The 18,471-nt window shown below is 52.4% G+C and overlaps 9 protein-coding genes across 9 annotated transcripts; 6 read left to right on the forward strand and 3 right to left on the reverse strand.

Annotated features, from left to right (window-relative positions):
* Positions 1 to 480: 480 nt before the first annotated feature.
* Positions 481 to 1,704, forward strand: PG994_014975 (HemK family methyltransferase; the record flags this gene model as incomplete). The annotated part of the gene is made up of 1 exon (XM_066866384.1): positions 481 to 1,704. One exon carries the CDS (start codon positions 481 to 483, stop codon positions 1,702 to 1,704), a length of 1,224 nt encoding a protein of 407 aa, XP_066708060.1.
* Positions 1,705 to 1,873: 169 nt separating this feature from the next.
* PG994_014976 (uncharacterized protein) lies at positions 1,874 to 2,872 on the reverse strand (the record flags this gene model as incomplete). The annotated part of the gene is made up of 2 exons (XM_066866385.1): positions 1,874 to 2,587; positions 2,735 to 2,872. 2 exons carry the CDS (start codon positions 2,870 to 2,872, stop codon positions 1,874 to 1,876), a joined length of 852 nt encoding a protein of 283 aa, XP_066708061.1.
* A 637-nt stretch (positions 2,873 to 3,509) lies between these two features.
* PG994_014977 (5-oxoprolinase) lies at positions 3,510 to 7,524 on the reverse strand (the record flags this gene model as incomplete). Its single annotated transcript, XM_066866386.1, has 3 exons — positions 3,510 to 4,235; positions 4,409 to 6,325; positions 6,376 to 7,524. 3 exons carry the CDS (start codon positions 7,522 to 7,524, stop codon positions 3,510 to 3,512), a joined length of 3,792 nt encoding a protein of 1,263 aa, XP_066708062.1.
* Positions 7,525 to 8,470: 946 nt separating this feature from the next.
* Positions 8,471 to 10,261, forward strand: PG994_014978 (transporter; the record flags this gene model as incomplete). Its single annotated transcript, XM_066866387.1, has 5 exons — positions 8,471 to 8,602; positions 8,689 to 8,828; positions 8,904 to 9,019; positions 9,096 to 9,818; positions 9,900 to 10,261. The coding sequence occupies 5 exons, from the start codon at positions 8,471 to 8,473 to the stop codon at positions 10,259 to 10,261; spliced, it is 1,473 nt and encodes a 490-aa protein (XP_066708063.1).
* A 653-nt stretch (positions 10,262 to 10,914) lies between these two features.
* PG994_014979 (peptidase M20 domain-containing protein) lies at positions 10,915 to 11,985 on the forward strand (the record flags this gene model as incomplete). Its single annotated transcript, XM_066866388.1, has 1 exon — positions 10,915 to 11,985. The coding sequence occupies one exon, from the start codon at positions 10,915 to 10,917 to the stop codon at positions 11,983 to 11,985; it is 1,071 nt and encodes a 356-aa protein (XP_066708064.1).
* A 354-nt stretch (positions 11,986 to 12,339) lies between these two features.
* Positions 12,340 to 13,693, forward strand: PG994_014980 (uncharacterized protein; the record flags this gene model as incomplete). Its single annotated transcript, XM_066866389.1, has 2 exons — positions 12,340 to 12,432; positions 12,575 to 13,693. 2 exons carry the CDS (start codon positions 12,340 to 12,342, stop codon positions 13,691 to 13,693), a joined length of 1,212 nt encoding a protein of 403 aa, XP_066708065.1.
* Positions 13,694 to 13,891: 198 nt separating this feature from the next.
* Positions 13,892 to 14,179, reverse strand: PG994_014981 (uncharacterized protein; the record flags this gene model as incomplete). Its single annotated transcript, XM_066866390.1, has 1 exon — positions 13,892 to 14,179. One exon carries the CDS (start codon positions 14,177 to 14,179, stop codon positions 13,892 to 13,894), a length of 288 nt encoding a protein of 95 aa, XP_066708066.1.
* A 199-nt stretch (positions 14,180 to 14,378) lies between these two features.
* Positions 14,379 to 14,717, forward strand: PG994_014982 (uncharacterized protein; the record flags this gene model as incomplete). The annotated part of the gene is made up of 1 exon (XM_066866391.1): positions 14,379 to 14,717. One exon carries the CDS (start codon positions 14,379 to 14,381, stop codon positions 14,715 to 14,717), a length of 339 nt encoding a protein of 112 aa, XP_066708067.1.
* A 2,286-nt stretch (positions 14,718 to 17,003) lies between these two features.
* On the forward strand, positions 17,004 to 18,039 carry PG994_014983 (glyoxylate reductase; the record flags this gene model as incomplete). Its single annotated transcript, XM_066866392.1, has 2 exons — positions 17,004 to 17,065; positions 17,088 to 18,039. 2 exons carry the CDS (start codon positions 17,004 to 17,006, stop codon positions 18,037 to 18,039), a joined length of 1,014 nt encoding a protein of 337 aa, XP_066708068.1.
* Between the last annotated feature and the right edge of the window lie 432 nt (positions 18,040 to 18,471).

Raw genomic sequence — 18,471 nt, forward strand, 5'->3', positions numbered from 1 at the left:
AGTAGATTAGGCACATACATAATAGATTATAGATAATTAGCCCCTCTATATTCGAGACACAAAAGTAGGTGAATATAGATCAATGCCTGTAGTACATAAGTGGTGAGCAAAATATCCCACTCAAATATATTCCGTAGCATCGAGACTGTTTGACCAACTCAAAGGCAGAAATAAATCAATCCATGATAGCCTAGGCGATTCTCTCGGACTCCGCCCTGGGGGGTTCATTAGCGGGCACTGGACCCTGCGTGCATAAGTCGGCCTGCATGTTGAGATGGATCCTTCCCGCCCAATTGAACGCTACTATATTAACAACCTGGAATTTTCCTATACAAACCCCCATAAACCTTTTCATAACCTACCCCTCACATGTAGTCCTGTTGTTTTTTCGTCACTGTTCCAAAGCGGCAGGACCCTCATAACTTGTATCCTACCGTCTAGCGACCGAAGGAGAACCAAACCAAAAAAAAAGTAGGTGGCATGCCCCGTCTCCCGCCGTCTCTCCTCCAAAGAGCCCGCTCCATCTCCCCGGACCTCGCGACTCTCCTGCCTGCCTGCCGCGACCTGGAATCGGCGCGCAACGAGCTGCGCTGGATCCGGGAACACGTTTTTGCTTCTTCTGGCCAGTCTCAGGTTGTGTCCTCCCATGGTTCCTCGAAGATCCAAGTAGCAGCAGCAGCAGCAGCAGCAGTAGTAGAGAGAGAAAGAAGCAACCATGCGAGGGAGGTCATAGCCAGTCTCTGCCGCCGCCGCGCCCGCGGCGAGCCCCTGCAGTACCTCCTAGGCTCGCAGCCCTTCGGCCCGCTGGAGATCCAGTGCCGGCGCGGCGTGTTGATCCCGCGGCCCGAGACGGAGACGTGGGCGTATGCGCTGGCGTCGGAGGTGGCGGCGCGCCTAAAAGCCTCTTCTTCTGCTTCTGCTGCTGCCGGTCACCACGGCCAAAGGGTGGGGAAGAGTAGGAGGTTGCGCATCGTCGATTTCTGTACGGGCACGGGCTGCATCCCGCTCCTGCTCTACGCGCTGCTGCACAAGCGGTTCCAGCTGCAGGTTTGGGGCTTCGACGTCGAGGAGCGCGCGGTGCGGCTCGCGAGGGAGAATCTGCGATACAACGTGGCGAGGGGTCTCATGCCACCACCATCGTCGTCGTCACCAAACGAGCACGATTCAACGCCAGAAAACGGTGGTGACGTTATAAGATTCGAGAAGGCCGACATCTTCGCCGACGACTGGCTTCGGTCACTCCTCCAGCAAGGAGGAGGGGAAAGTAGTAGTGCTGTCGATGTTCTAGTGTCCAACCCCCCATACATCTCTGCGAAAAGCTTCAACCGCGACACGGGCCGCTCGGTGCGGAACTTCGAGCCGCGGCTCGCGCTGGTGCCGCACCTTCGAAACGCGCAGGCGGCTTGCGCACCCGAGGACGTGTTCTACAAGCGTCTCTGCGAAGTAGCAGAGGTCCTGCAGCCTATGATCATGTTGTTTGAGGTGGGCGACCTGGAGCAGGCGACTCGGGTTGCGCAGATGGCGGTGGTGGCCACTGGCGAGAGGCTCAAGGATCTGGAAATCTGGCGCGACTGCCCAGATGTAGTGGAGGAGGAGCATATGGGCGATAGCAGTAGTGCTATCACAGAGACATACGTAGAAGGGAGAAAGGTATCGATCAGGGGGAGTGGTCATGGCAGATCGGTTTTTGTTCACTTGAGGTGATCGGACGCCCTTGTCTATATTTGCATGCGTTTTGTAAGGTATTTCATTTTGCGTTTACACTAGATACCCTCGACTCTATCTATATAGTGCAACGCCTTTGGTAATGCGCTCAATGCCGTTTTCTTCGTGTCTCTCTACAAGTTTATCGACAGCTGATATTGGTCTATATTTACAACCTGACGACTTCACCACCTTTTTTTATGGCGCCGCGGAACATATCGGCAACTATATTTCCCTTGACCACCGTCTCCTCGATGATGCCCTCGACATGTTTTGGCTCTACGCGCCCATACCAGATACCATGGCCGGCCAATGGGTGAGGTTCGTTGTCCTTGGTATTCAGCCGCGGCGGGACGTATATGATCACATTGCCGGCAAACTTGTGGCCGCCAATATGACTAATGAGGCCTACCCTCGCGGTGGACGGAGCGTCGCCAGTGGGACCGGAAAGAGGCGGAGCGGTCACACTCTCGTCGATCATGGGACCACGCATCACCTCATAGCCCTTCTCGGGAAGCCGGGCCTCGAACTCCTTCTGCAAGGCCGGGCCCATGAGGCCGCAGCGCATGTCGCGGCCGCCGTGGCCGCAGACGAGGACGAGGACGTCCTGGACGTCGCGGACGCCGTACAGCAGGGACCGGAACGCATCCTTGCGCGTGAGGCGGTCCTTGTGGATGGGCGGCAGGCCGTCGTGCATGGGGTGCAGCTTCTCGGGCAGCAGGTAGCCCTTGACCAGCGCGTGCACGGCGTCGAACGAGACGCGCGGCAGGAAGGGCACGTACTGGAAGGACGGGAGGAGGTAGGCTGACGTCGTCTGCACCTTGGGCCGCCGCGAGACGGAGGACGGGAACGAGGCGTTGAGCACGGAGATGTTGTGGAAGGGCTACGCGGCGAGGAAGAAGGAGGAGAGCACTTACCGTCAGCAATCTTGTTCCTTTCACTTGAATGGCGGGTGTGAAGAATTATTATGGGAAGAGTGGCTTTCGCATTCCATGCTCTCGATTTTCAGGTCACCGGCGCACAAACTCACATCGCTATAGAGCCCACCTCGCCCTAGAAGCTCCTTCAGATCGGCCGCCAGGTTGTCGCCGCCGTTCTCTTCTTCGATGCGCGAAAGCCAGTCATCTTTGCCAGTGCAAATTAGCAGTTGCTCTGCGTAGCTAGACATAACGCCATTCAAGGGGCTTGTTGTGTCGATGGGGGAGCCCCTCAGGCATAGAAGGGGTTGCGGCGCAGTCGCATGTTGGCGAAGGACATGTCGGCACGGTATTGAGGAAGCGATGGGCGGCGGTCGTAGGTGGTTGCGACGGGCGCTTTGTATATTTCCAGAGGCCTCTACTCAGAGGACGGAATTGGCGGGAAAACATGGCGATGCAAGCTCTTGTCAGACCAGCTTACAATTGATCAGGAAGAAACCGATGAATCGCTTGGTCTATAGAGAAGAACCATCATGAACAGTCTTGTACTTATGCTGTTCTTGTGTCGCGCAAGTCGCTGACGTAGCTCCGAGGGCGAATGCTAAATCCCGAGGCCGATAAGACCATCCTCGGACCCGCAGTTAGCGCCGACTGCCGTTTTTGGCAGCCCAGACCCGCGGTTTTTGGAAGCCCCAACACCCCCGACAAGTACATTTTTTACGGGGCGTACATATGTACTTGTCGAAGCTCACTCTCCATACGAAATACGTTCAACCTGTGCACAGCAAAAGTGGCCTGCAATCTTGAGCGCTGCAGTATGGTAGGAACTAAAGCCAGGACGTCGAATCGAGCAGTTTAACAACTAAAGAATAGGGCTTATTAATTACCTTAGTTTCCCTCCGCTGTATCAGCTCTTTGTTGGACACTTCCGGCAGCCCTCGCCGGCGCATAGTTAGCGAATTTATCTCCGATCTTGAATACTCCAAATCTTTGCTTCGTCTCCGCCTTGGTGGGGGATGGTCCGTAGCCACCGCCGCCCGGCGTCATCACGATGATTCTATCACCAGCGTTCATCATCGTCGTCGCCTTACCCCCCAGACTGATGGTCCTGGTGGTTCCGTCAGTCGGGTCCTTGCGAATCCACAAGTTCAACCCGCGCTTGCCCTCCTCGCCACCCGCCATTCCGTAGGGTGCGATAACTCTTCTCTCTGAAAGGATTGAAACTTGGAGCGGCATGCGGAACTCAATGTCTCGCACACAGCCGTCACCACCACGATTCAGACCGTTGCCACCACTACCTTGGCGGATAGAGAATTCAAGCAGTAAGACAGGATATTTCTTTTCGAAAATCTCGGGATCCGACATTCGGGTGTTTGTGACGTGAGTGTGGACACCACTCTCGCCCTGCCAGTCCGCGCCGGCACCAGAGCCACCAGCAATGGTCTCGTAGTACCCAAAGCCCTGGACAACCTCCTTAGTATCAGGGTCTGTCCCACCATAGCCGAAGGTAAGGTTGTTGCAGGTGCCTTGGGATGCAGCACAGGCTTGGAAGGCCTTGAAGACCAGATCCACAATCCTCTGCGATGTCTCAACATTAGATCCGACAGTCGCAGCCTTCAGTGAAGGGGAGAGAATGCTGTTTTGGGGAGCTTAAGTTTGATAGGGGCAAGACAGCCTTGGTTCAAAGGCATATCCGTTGCGACCATTGATCGCAGGCAGTACTATAGCAACACAGGAGGTAAGCCACGCTATCTTTGGAGCAGGTCGTGAGAGTGCAGGTTTCTTACCATGATTCCAGACAACATAACTGCGGGTGGGCAATTGAGGTTACCAAACTGCTCATGGCCTGTCCCCTCAAAGTCAAAAACGGCATCGCCAGTTTCAGGATCAATGCGAATCTCGAGTGACAAAGGCGTTCCATCGTCGAGATAGTCGGTCGCCTTTAGATCCTGCCCTTGGAAGCGCCTGCTGAAGGACTTAAGCAGATCTCGGACAGCTTGTGCAGCATTATTCTGGATAGCCTCCATATAGTACTCGACGACCGGCCAAGTATATTCCTTGACCAAGGCGTTAATAAGCTGGATACCTCGATTATTAGATGCAATAGCCGCCTTGAGATCAGCGATGTTGTCCTTTAGCGTTCTCGTCCCGCTGCAGCCTGGATACGAAGCCGGGATATCAACCAAAATCCCATGGAGGCCTTTATCATCAAATATGCCTTCCTTCACGATTTTGAAAGTCTCGACGGCAACACCTTCCTGCCACAGCTCGGTGGAGTGGGGAGGCATGGATCCAGGCTGAATACCACCAATATCAGCATGATGCCCGCGGTTAGCCACGAAAAAGAGGATCTTCGTTGGGTCGTCTTCGCTGAAGACTGGCGTTGTGACGGTAAGATCAGGCAAATGTGTGCCTCCGGCGCAAGGATGGTTGCTGAGCAAAACATCACCAGGCTTGAGTTCTCCGTGGCCGTACAGCTTTGCCTGATAGGCTACCGCATAGCTCATAGAGCCAAGGTGGCCGGGGATATGCGGTGCGTTAGCGACCAAACCACCAGTTGCCGAGAAGATAGCGCAAGAAAAGTCTAGACGCTCCTTGATGTTAACGGAGATAGACGTCTTTTGCATGGTCTGTCCCATTTGCTCGGCAACGCTCATGAACCGATGACCGAAGATGGAAAGCTGTACTGGATCCACAGCATCAGTAGCAATCTTAGCTGCCTCGACGTCTAAGATTTCCAAGATAAGGTGCTCCGGCAGAATGGTGGCAGCACTCGATGAATCGAGCACGATCGTCTGCGTCTTGTCTACCACAATTGCAGGTCCACGGATCGTACTGCCAATTGGGAGATCGTTGAGATAGAGCAGCGCAGTATCTGTCCATCCGTGGTTTTCGTAGTAAACTTTAGTGAATGCTCGTGGCTCACTGGGAGTGGCCGACAGAGTCGTCTGGACCCTGCGTAGTTCCTCGAATGGATTGGTGAGCTTGAGATTGGCGCCCTGGCCAATGGTGCGAACTCGAACATCATCGACAATGGTACTGCGAGGCTGTGTGAAGCCAAACTCTTGGTGGTGGCGAGCAATGAATGCTTCCTCGAATTCAGCAATATGCCCAGGATGAGGAATCATCAAAGAGGTGTTACTGCCTTGGTATCGCATGTTGAGGAACAACTCATGTCTGATCTCGCTTGTAGAGAACCCTTGAGACTCTAGTGACTGAACACCCTGAGCACTGAGCCTATCGAAGCGGTTCTGTAGCTGGTCGTGTACGTTGCTTGAGAAGTTGACTGTTTCTGGTTCTTGATTCTCGACAACAACATCTGCAAGCGCCATTCCATACGCTGATAGAATACTGGAGTAGCGTGGAATAATAACCCGCCTGATACCGAGATCTCGAGCCACAGCCACAGCATGCTGACCTCCAGCACCGCCGAAGCAGCCGAGATTATGAGCTCCTGCTTCGAAGCCGCGGCCTTCGCTCAAGGTTCGAATGGGCCTGGTCATCGTAGCGTTAGCCACGTTCAGGAAACCCATGGCCACCTCCTCGGCGGTGAATTTGGTTTCTCCAGTCTTCTCCTTGTTGATCTCTGCAGCCAAGGCATCAAACTTTTCCTGGACGACTTTCTTATCCAGAGGTCGAGGGAATAGGTCGGAACGATTCTGCCAAGGAAGAAATTGGCGTCTGTAACTGTAAGAGGACCACCTCTGCCGTAACAAGCAGGACCGGGGTTCGCACCCGCACTGCCTGGACCAACCTTGAAGAGGCCATTCTCCCACGTCAATATTGAACCACCTCCAGCCGCAACGGTATTGATATCCAATTGTGGTGTTTGGATTGTTACCTCGGCGATGGTGCTTTCGAAAATATGTTCCAGGAAACCAGCATAGCGGGCCACATCCGTACTGGTGCCGCCCATATCAAAGCCTAGGACCGGAGTACCATCATCATCATGGTAGCAAGTCTTGGACAGGCCGATGACACCACCCGCGGGGCCGCTCAGGACGCCACGCAAGCCAGTGAAATTTGTGTATGCCGTGAGACCACCATCTGACTGATTCAAGAATAGCTTCTTCGCGTTATGGTCCTGTAGCTGACCCTCGAAGCCCTTGCGGAAACTCTCGAGATAAGCATCGGTAACTGGTGATAAATACGCGTCTGCCACGGCCGACTGACTGCGCGGCACAATCTTGGCCATCTTTTGGAGATCTGCTGACGCAGATACCCGAAAACCAAGCTCTCGGGCGACTCTTGCTACGCCTTGCTCATGATCCTGGAAAGTGTAGGAGTGCATCATGGCAACAGCCACGCTGCGGAAGCCACGCTCCCATAGAGCTGAGAGATCCTTGCGGACCTGGTCGTAGTCTGGCGCTCGAATGATGCGGACAACCTCCCCTGACAAGCCCAATACCAAGGCCGGGTCGCTGCTAATGTCACAAACGGGCCTTGGATTGGGGTTCTCGGCAAACTCTTCGATCGTGACACGCTCATCGACCTCCACCACAGTTTCATACAGCTTGGTCATTCGACGCACTGATAAGTCAAAAATGTGAGGACGGGCCTGGTTGCCGATTTCCAGAATGTCGCGGAATCCCTTGGTGATGACCAAAGCCGAAGGCTCTCCCTTTCGTTCCAGTAGAGCATTGGTCGCCACAGTGGTGCCCATGCGGATGGACTCAACGGTATCTAGGTTCAGAGGCGTGCCTCTGGGGATCGGCTTCCCACCGGAAAACTCCAAGACCTGACGGATACATTCTGTTGGTGCGTCAGGGTACTCTTCCGGGCTTTGCGAGAGAACTTTGATCACCAGTGTCTGGTTGGACTCGGGAATCCATGCCCAAGCATCTGTGAAGGTACCACCACGGTCAATGGCAATGCGGACCCCTGACGGCTTAGCTTTCGTCATGTTTGATTGGTGGCGAGCTTTTCCTGAAAAAGTATAGATATCTCGATGAGAGGATGGAGGAGCTCGTGAGATGGCCCAAAGGAGAAGAAGACGGTCATTTAGGGGTCCATCACAATATGCCTATCGTCTCTTGAACGAACACTGTACTAATGACTTGCTCTGAACCGATATCCTATGGACCGGCGTGGAACCGATGACCAATCAGTTCTTTGGACCAGATGCCGATCGTGGACTTATTGCCGACCAGAGGGGGGGTGAGTCGAAAAGCAATAGACGTAATCGCAATCCCGCCCCCGCATCCTATCTCAGACGGCTGATTCACACGTCGTATTTCACACACGAGAATCCAATTCCTAGATGCCTGTATAGTCTCAAGGGCGCCCGTTATCTCATAATGTCGATCAGTCGTAACACGCTAGATAAGAGGCCAACCGTATCGACCTATGACCATCGAGCCGACAGACGGGCCGGGCCGGACTCTCGTGGGCCGATCTAAATGGCCAGATAAGATAAGCCGATCTTTCTATAAAACCGTTAAGTTAATGATAACACAAACGGCAAGAAACCCACAGCGGCACCAAGTAACAGCTGTCCCGATATTGTTATCACAGTCATGTCTATCTTCGTTTTAAACCATCATGAATCCGTGATAAGATACCGTACTATCTACGGGGACACTAAATCAGGCCCACTAAGATTGCCTTACAGTAGCATTAGGTACCCCACCTTCCCCGGAGCTAGGAGACGCGATATCCACTAGGTCTCGACCACTCTCTTTAGTATACTGGTGCCATTGGATCCACCTCTTATGGACTTTATACTCGTTGTCTGTCCCTCTCCCTCCCTCCCCTCCTGATTCTCTGCTGAGGTCAAGTCAATTTATTCACGCTTGGAGGAAACCAAAAACGCCAGAGTATTCCTGGTGCAAACACCTCCCTCCGTCGCCATGGTTACCCCAGCCGAATCTCCTAAAAAGGAGAGCACCGTTGTTCCCAAGACAACTGAGAACAATGGTTCTGTCGGTGAGTCATACGACATCGACCCGGTGAAAGAGCGAAAGATGATGAGGAAGTTCGATGTACGTTCAGTCATTCAGCCTGGTTTCCGAGCCGAGCTATTCAAAAACGCTGGTTATGCTCTGGCTAACCATTGTTGCAACTCTAGCTGTATGCCATCGTGCCAATGGGTGTCTTGTATATGATGTCCAACCTGGATCGAAGCAACTTGGGAAACGCCAACATCTCTGGTATGCCTGAAGAAATTGGCCTCACCGGCAATCAATTCGGTATTGCTACTACGCTTCTGTATGCTTCAACACCCAGTCTTCTTTCATTGCTAGGTGCCGGTTAAACGGTTGGCTAACAGCTTGGGATGTGCAGTTTTGCTACGTACGTTCCGTTCGAGGGACCGGTCGCCGTCTTGCTGAAGATCGTTGGGCCCAAGCTCCTGATATCAATCTGCGCTTTCTGCTGGGGAGCGACTGGTCTCGGAATGTGTATGTCCAATGTTGATCGAGCCCCCTGAACTACAAAGTATCAGTCTCGAATACTAACCTCTGAGATTCGATATAGCCTTTGTCCAAAACCACTTTGGTCTTTACGCCTGCCGACTTTTGATCGGCTTCTTTGAGGCCGGGCTTATCCCTTGCATCAACGTCTACATCGGAGAGGTATACAAAAGATCTGAACGAGGCCAGAGATCTTCCTTCATCTTCGCTTTCAGCGCTTTCTCCAGTGCATTTGGTGGTCTATTGGCCTACGGACTGACCCAGATTCGTACAGCTAACTACTCAGGATGGAGGTGGCTCTTTGCTGTTGAAGGTGCCATGACCATCTTGGTCGTGCCCTGCTTCTGGTTCATCTTCCCCACCACGCCGACTGAAGCTTGGTTCCTTACCCAAGAAGAGAAGCAGATGATGCAGATCCGATACGCTTCCGATCCCTCATGGGGGTATGAAGAGAAATTCTCTTGGAGCGAGTGCCTCAAGGCATTCGTTGATCCAAAGTGGTACGCGTTCTTTGCCTATCAATTCGCCATCAATATTAGCCTATACGGCCTGACGACCTTCATGCCTGCTATTATTCGTGGATTAGGATACACGTCTGTTCATGCTAATTTGATGACTGTCCCGATCTTCTTCACCGCCTTGGTCTTTTTCCTAGTGATTGCCTGGATCTCAGATCGAACGGGGCTTCGAGGTCCGTTCCTCATCGTTGGTCTTGTATGCTTGGTTATTGGATACTCTATTTTGATCACAGTCGAAAATCTCAAGGTCAAGTTCTTCGCATGCTTCAGTAAGTTTTCCGGACTTGTTAAAACACGCTCCCTATCTAGGAGACCGGACGCTTAGGGAATATCTACTGACCTAAAACTAGTCGCGGCCTTGGGTATCTACCCAACCACCGGTCTCTCCATTATGTGGTTGCAGGATAACGTGTCGAAGCACTACAAACGAGCAACTATGGTGGGCTTCACCCTCGCTCTTGGTAACACGGCAGGCGTTGCGGTGGGGCAGATCTTCACTGCAGAGAGTGCGCCAACGTACCTCCCCGGCCTTCGCATTGCTTTGGGCCTGGCTTGCTTCGCCTTGGTTGATGTTTGCTGCCTTATGGCTGCCTTCAAATGGGTCAACAAGAAGCGAGCGGCTAGGCTGTTGGCAGCTGAGCAGGCTGGAGACCCGATTGAGCCAGATGATGCTTTGGGAGACTACGGTCCTCATTTCCGCTATACTTGCTAAGGTATGCGGAATTGTGTACTGTATTTAGGGAGAATGAGACATTTCCTGCTTCGACCTGAATGGGAATTGGGTTCGTGCCATATCTGAAGCTACTTTGTAGGCCGATCCTAAAGCCTTGTCCCTGTGTAAATTATAGAGTGATGGTCTTCACAAACTCTTGATGGTATCAGGCCAAAATCATGCCAGGCCCAAAGCAATGTGAAGGCTGGGGAGGTACGTTGGCGCACTCTCTCTGGTGAGGAGCTGCGTGTCAATAATCGCCTGCAATGTGCTGCATCCGCGACGCTGCATAACCAGGCTTCGGGATCAACGATCAGCAAAGATAGGGCTCGCCCGTCAGACATTCGAATTTGTCGGCGTACGACAAGAGCCCGGCCGGCTATCAGCTCTCCAGGCCTACATTGTCGGCTCGTTCAGTGGTGCGAGCATGCATGGTCGGCTGGGCTCGAAAAAGCCGAGGAGGCGGTATCGGTCACATCGCAAACACTAATGCCTGTTTGCACAAAGCCTGGAGCAGACTGTAAGAAGTCAAATGAGCTCTCGCTCGTAAGAAGTTGATTTCCAAGTCGCAAACTTAACAGCTTTCAGAATTTCATGCATTTCTGTCCATCCCGATCCAAACTTTGAGAGCGATATCGACCATTTTGTTAAACATGGCTGACACTCCTGTTGTTACACTGCTCAAACAGTTGATGGAAATCCCATCCATCAGTGAAGAAGAAGAAGAGATCGGTTTTTTCCTGGAGAAGTACCTTAAGGATCGAGGCTACATGGTTGAACTTATCCCTATTGCGCCAGGGTCAACTCGCCGTAATGTGTACGCTTACATGGGGAACAACCGCAAGTCTCGGACCATGCTTACCTCGCACATGGACACAGTCCCACCCCATATTCCATTGAGTATCAAAGGGGATATTATCTACTGTCGCGGCGCTTGTGATGATAAAGGTTCCCTGGCTGCGCAAATCGTTGCTCTCGAGGAACTGAGAGCTGAGAACGCAGTCAAGGATGGCGACGTTTCATTGCTCTTTGTCGTGGGCGAGGGAAAGGGCGGGCCGGGAATGCTCGCCGCAAACGACATGGGCCTGACATGGGAAGCTGTCATTTTCGGCGAGCCAACAGAAGGGACCATGGCTACAGGCCACAAGGGTCACTATGTCTTTGAGCTCTTTGCATCAGGAATCTCGTGTCATTCCGGATACCCTCACGGCGGAACGAGTGCTACCGAGAAGCTGATCTCAGTATTGGCTGAGCTCAAGTCCCTGGACCTGCCGACATCTGAGATTCTTGGGCCTACGACTTATCACTGCGGCAAGCTTGAAGGCGGCGGAGCGTACAACGTTATTGCCAAAGATGCCTATGCGCTGTGCGGTATTCGCGTCGCTGCCAATCTTGAGGAGATCGAGAAGAAGGTCAATGACGTGGTCAGCAAGTATCCAGAGGTTGAGTTGAAGAAGTCCTTTGCCTACCCTGAGACGATGCTCGACTACGAATTTGAAGGTGAGAATTCCATTCTTTGCGGTTCCCCAAGGATAGCGCTAACGAACGGTCTGTGCCATTCACTAGGCATCCCGCATAAGCCAGTGTCGTTCGGAACCGACATTCAACGGTTGACAGGAGCGCACAAGAAGTTTTCTCTACGGACCTGGGTCGATTCTACATGCTCATGGAGTAGACGAGCAAGTTGCTATCCCCAACCTGATCAAGTGCGTCGCTATCTATAAACGTCTTACGTTAGCAGCCCTTCAATAGGCCCCGGGGAGATGGAAATATGATTATGTAGATACAGACGGCAAACAATGGCAAAAGCCGCTTCTGACAAGTCTCCACTGGAAACCGGGCAACGGCATCAGGTCCGCCGCCCGTTGTTGATCATAGTCGACTTGGAAGCTGGAACTCTGATCGGTCGGGTTCTCTAGACGTTAGCCGAAACGGATTACATAAGTCATTTCCAGTCCAAGTTTATAATTGCCAGGGGTTTTTACCATCCTTTCGAATTCTTCGTTCCGTGTGCTGGTAGCGTCTCGTATCTAAAAGTTTCCATTGGAGGAATCAAGCCCCAGATCTCAGAAGGAAACATGCCGTCCGACCTGAAAGACATTACTGTCTTAGAGCGGGACGAGGCTTTCGCCATCACCGCCGACTTTACAGCTGATAAAGACCCGAGAAAAGTGAGCTTGGGCGCTGGGGTCTATCGCGATGAGAACTCCAAGCCATGGATCCTCCCAAGTGTTCAGACTGTATGGCAACATTTCTCACCTTCACTATCTTTCCTTTTCCCCTCTTGTTTTACGTTTCTGACTCCAAAGCCAGGCCAAAGATATTCTTCACGCCAACACCTCCCTTTACCATGAGTATCTGCCGATAGGCGGATATGAGCCCTATCTGAATGTCGCAAGGGAACTGATACTGGGGAAAGAGTACGATATCTCACTCAGTAACACTGTTTCCGTCCAAACCATCTCGGGCACAGGAGCCAACCATCTCGGTGCCTTATTCCTGGCGCAGCAATTGCGACCTAGGAACGTTTTCATTTCCGACCCAACATGGGGTAATCATCACCTGATCTGGCAGACGGCTGCACCGGCCGTGACGCGAAGAACATATCCTTACTATAAACCCTCCACGAGGTCGCTGGACTTCGAGGGTATGGTATCGACGTTGGAAAAGGAGGCTGAGGAGGGTGATGTGGTCATCCTGCATGCTTGCGCCCACAATCCTACGGGCATTGATCCGACGAGAGACCAGTGGAACGAACTTGCGCATATCTTTCGGCGCAAGAGGCTGTTTGCCTTCTTTGATTCGGCTTACCAAGGATTTGCTACCGGCGATGTGGACGCCGATGCGTGGGCTGTCCGGCTCTTCCACAAGACCCTTTTTATCGCCAACTGTCCTTCCTCCTCCTCCAGTGGTAGCCCTGAACCAGCCGGCATGTGTATTGCCCAGTCATTCGCCAAGAACTTTGGGCTTTACGGCGAAAGAGTCGGCGCGTTTCATCTCATTCTTCCTGGACAAGTCTCCCCTTCAGGAGCGCAAAGTCAGCTGTACAGACTGATTAGAGCGGAAATATCCAACTGTCCTCTCTTTGGCTGCCGCATCGTCTACACTATACTTTCCAATCCGGAGCTCACCACGTTGTGGAAACAGGATCTTCAGACCATGTCCGACCGTATTAAGACCGTCAGAGGGAGGCTGCGGGAACAGATTGAACTGCAATCCGGTGTTGGGGATTGGAGTCATCTCGAGTCACAGATCGGCATGTTCAGCTTCACGGGTCTAACGGAGCAACACGTCAAAAGACTCAGAGGCACCCATCATGTCTATTTGATGCAAAACGGGCGGGCTAGTTTGAGCGGCGTGAACGAGTGCAACGTCAAATATGTGGCAGACGCATTCAGCGAGGTCATTCAGCATTTGGGGAACATATCGTAGGGGCAGCAGTTAGCAGTAAATGCCCACGAGCCAAAGCAGATTAAATTGACTCTTAGCTCCTGAGACCCGCTACCTTGACCACAGCCCCCGTCGCAAAAGATATTCGTTCTATTGCTGTGTATCCATCCAGAGAGCCTACAATGTGAAATAGGGCTCTTCTGCCGGCAGGATACGAGCAGTGAAGCATCTTAGTAGCGGCTAGAGTATGGATCCAATATGCTCCGGGCTTATATGGTGACCCTCCTGACTGCCATTGGTAGGGTCAAGGAAAGCTTGCAAGAGTGGATTGTCTAGAGGATCAGCAGTGAGACCGACAGCTTCCTCCTCATAACCACCGTAAGGGTTTGGAGGGATCATGAATTTGCTCCAGTCATACTCGTCAAGAACGGCTGCGCTCAATGGATCCATCGAGCTCATATTGTTTGGAAGCCTTCCTTGATCTTCATCGCCATCTCCATCACTGGGATTTGGCGTTTCTTCTTGCATCACTGTGGCCCCGCGTGAAAAGTCGATTGACGCTCAATTGGATGTTCACGAGCCGAGAAAAGTACTCTCCCGCTATGACGTTCCCGTTATCGCGCATCATCATGAGGAGTTGGAACGCTGTCTGCACGGCATCTGAATCGCTCGCGTTAGGGGAGGAGATGGCTGCTGCGATCAGCACAAGCGTGGAGGCGAACAAGTGATGGGCATCAAAGTAGCCTCAAGTAGCGAGAGAGTTCTCAACAAACAGCTGCGAGATGATGGCGTTGGATGTCCGGGCAGCGGCGATGCAGGAAGCGGCCAACGACTTTGCGGTATCCGAGATCGTTGGTGTGCTGCTGCCGCTGCTACCATGGGGTCCTGCACCAGTGGCATCCCCGGCGAACGGATTTCGGAGTTTAAAGACGTACAGAAGTATAGGGCGCGTAGTCAAAGTGATGCACTGATTGAAGTGCAGCTGCAAAGAGGCAACCGATCGAGGGACGCTGCCAGCAGGGTCCCACCTAAGCCGGGCTGGGACATGACTATCCCATTTCCTTAGTTTCTGTAATATCGAGCGGACGTTATGAACAAATGCGTGCCCGTTAGTTTTGACCGAGGGCACGTAGATGTCTTTCATGATGTATCCTGTGATCTGGGCAAGGTTGATGTACGCAATAAGGTGGTCCGTAGAACCTCCAAGGACTTTAGCTCTTCAGGAGACAGAGAATCAGTGGAAGGCATCGCGACATCGACGTCTGAGTCTTGAATTGCCACCGGCTGTCCAAGTTTCGAGCACGTGGAACGGTCAAATATGTAAACAGTCCACCATAATCGACATCGGTGCTCCCGGTCCAATGCTGAGAGAGTGGAGGACTCTGGTACACAACGATGGAGGCCAAGGGAAGTGCTTGAGCGCAACGCCATACCGCTGTATATGTGTGCGGACCTGACACGGCCGAGGGCGTTTGAGTAGAAAGACTGTAGAAAGGGATTAATCGCAAGACTACTGGGAGCCTGCATAACCACGGAGAGGACTTTAACTTACAAACAGAAGCAGTGTTTCGATCTGGTCGATGGAAGGCTCTTCAAATAAATCTTGCAATAGCGTTACAGCCGTGAAAAAGTAGTCACTTCCGGCCGCCACTGATGGTCCCGATTTCTTCGCAGATGGCAGCGACGTCGAATACATCTCGCCCAAAGCCAGGATGGCGAAAAACTTGCAGATCCAAATGCTGTCATTCTCCCGCTCCGGCCCCTGCGCCGATGCATACATCTTATCCAATCGCTGTAGGAAATCCCGCTCCATGAACAGGTGATAGTCCTGGCCAATGAAACGAACAGCGACCCGCATCAGCAGGGTCGCCCGAATGCGATCTGGAAATTTGCAACTGGCCACGCTGCTAATTTGTCGGGAGAAAGTCGGGTGGCGCACATACTGACTGTTTGAAGGGAACGGTGTGGTCGTAGCCTGCGAATCGAGACATTGTAGTAGGCGATCGCCGAATGCTGAGCAGGTGGATTCTCCTATGAATTGTTGCTGCAAGTCATAGGTCGAGGTAAATATCTGGCCTGACTCGTGTATCGGATTGCTGATGTTCGTATCGACATTAGACATGTGGACATCTAAGCCAGATGATGGACGAGAAGGAGGAATAACAGGAGCTGCAGCTACAGCAGCTTCAGCTTCAGTCTCAAGCTGTCGACCTGCGGCCTGCTCTGTAAGCTTCACCGAGTGCTCATCTGTCCTGGCATTGACGTCGAAGTTGACATCGATGCATATCTCATCATGATCCGTGGCTATTTCGTCTCCACGCTGACGGGGTCTCTGTAACTGCCGGAGATAGCTATGTAGACACACAATTGTCAATCACGCACCATTCTGGAGAATCGAATTCATAGGTCAACCACTGTTTTACCTCTCTGATACGGTGACCCGCCTATCCCGTGGCGGGTACTGGCAAGACGCGCCTTTCTGGGCTTTTAAACACCGTTGGCACGGCGTACCTCCAGAGCATTTGACTTTGAGAGAATGGCAGCGTTGACATCTAGCAAAACTATTATCAGTATGGCCTTAAAATTCGTAATTCGAACATGGAATTGCAGAGGATTGGCCAGCTAGCTTTCACGAATCAATCTCGCGACATCACTAGGCGCGCCGAAGGGAGACCACATACGCGACATAGGACCGCTTCTTACCACCCAGTCGACTGTTCACCCTGTCCCCTGACGCTACTGACGTTTCTGGGGCCGGCGGCTCGGCCGTGGTAAAACGCGGGATGTTGGTGCAGATCGGGAGATGAGACCGCAATTCATCTGTGGCTTCAAAAGTCGGGGAGGCGGAAGAACAATGATCAGCTGGGGGTGAAGGGTGCAACTTCGTTTTGGAAAAGGTGAGACAGCCGATGCCGCTTAGCCGATGCCGATGCCGATGCCGATACCGATGTCGACGCTGAGACGAGGTTCCAACCGAATACCGATAGCGCTGATAGGAGTCGAGCCTATCTCAGTCTTTCCCCGGACCTCGCTGATATTGACCGGCATTGGCCAATCGGTTCGCGTGAGTCCATGAGTCCCACAAGATACGCTCGCCTAAGGATAGCGACCCGTACCAGCCGGGCCAGTCGGCCGATACCGTGTTGACCTAAGCCGCTGCGCGTCTCACACAATCCTGGGTTCTCCTACCATCCGACTGAAAGTGGAAGTGAGACTGATAATGGCAAAGAGGCGCGCGTGATTGCTGCTTTAATTCTCATCGCCTCTTGAATAGTGATGCTTCCTGGGTTGCAAGCCTTCAACCTCGTTAGCTGATAATAAGCAAACTCACTTTAGCACCATCTGGATAGTCATGGCTTCCAAACCAGATATTCTCCTGATCGAATCCACGGTTCAGGGCTGTGACGAGGCGCGGTGGAAGGCACTAGCAGGAGAGACTCAACATCCTCCGCTACGACTGCGAATCAACGGAGGTCTTCAAGCAACGTATGCAACCCGGGGGTGGCTATGACAAGATTGTTGCCATTGTCCGCAATGGCTGGTTGAAAGCCGGTCCGCTCGCTTATCAGGTGCCATTCGCCTCAGACGTCGTTCCCTATTACCCTGATACGCTCAAGCTTATCTGCTGCAGTGGTCATGGATACGATACAGCAGACATTGGCGCTATCACGGCCAAAGGCATATGGTACTGCAACACGCCAAATGCATGCACTGAGGCCGTCACAAACACGACTCTTTCTCTGGTGCTGGATACATTTCGGCTCCTCACTTATGCTCAGTGGTGCGCCAGGTTTGATTGGTTCAAGAGTCGGGACCTAGGAACGCAGGCTGTCGACCCAACCCATAAGTCCTTGGGCATCGTAGGCCTGGGTGACATCGGTTTGGCCGTGGCTCTGAAGTGCGAGGCAGCTTTTGGGATGAAGATTCACTACCAAGGTCCGCGACGGAAGCCGGAAGCAGAGAAGCAGTTCAAGCAACCGGCTACTTACCACTCTACTGTGGACGAAATGATCCCACACGTGGACTGCATCGTCATCGCTGCACCCTACACGCCTTCCACACACCACCTCCTCTCTTCGAAACAGTTCGCACTAGCTAAAAAGGATGGCCTACGAGTCGTGAACATTGCGCGGGGCAAGATGATTGATGAGGACGCTTTGTTAGAAGCTCTGGATAGCGGCAAGGTCATCAGTGTCGGGCTGGATGTCCACGCAAACGAACCAGGAATCAACCCAAAGTTCAAGGATAACTGGAAAGTGACTGTTCTGCCGCACATTGGGGTTTGTTCGAGAAGCAGCTGGGAAAACTTTGACAGGATAATTCTGGACAATGTCGAAGCCTTCTTCAGCACGGGTAACCCACTTACGCCAGTTAACAACATTGAATAAACCATAAAGGCGACTTGTTTATTTGGGAGTATAATAAAATCGCATAAGCCCTAATTAAAGTGTTAAACTATATATCGTTTTCTGCATTGCTGAAATCTGTATTATGTAGCATGCCATGTATCGTATGATGTGTAAGAGTTGCCTTCGTGAGAGATGAAATGACCATTGCTGGCTGCCGAAGACCTTCCAACGTGCTTTATCGGGTGACCGATAGTGAAGAGCAATGCTCGGTTCACTGCCCATCCCGCCGATGTTGGGCCCCCTGACGCCGCGCACGCACTTCACTGCTAACTAGACTTTATGTACTTACCCATGTTCAGTCTTTTGTTGCTAGAATCATGTTCGAGTATATTCCTGCTGAACTGCATACCACGAAACCAGGCTTAGAAGCACGATAATATGGGTAAGCTCTTTTAACCGTTCTTTTGCCTT

This window comes from Apiospora phragmitis, assembly GCF_038363925.1.
Source record: "Apiospora phragmitis strain CBS 135458 chromosome Unknown utg000014l:1.0-1827420.0:1.0-1829600.0, whole genome shotgun sequence".
Classification (NCBI taxonomy): Eukaryota; Fungi; Ascomycota; class Sordariomycetes; order Amphisphaeriales; family Apiosporaceae; genus Apiospora; species Apiospora phragmitis.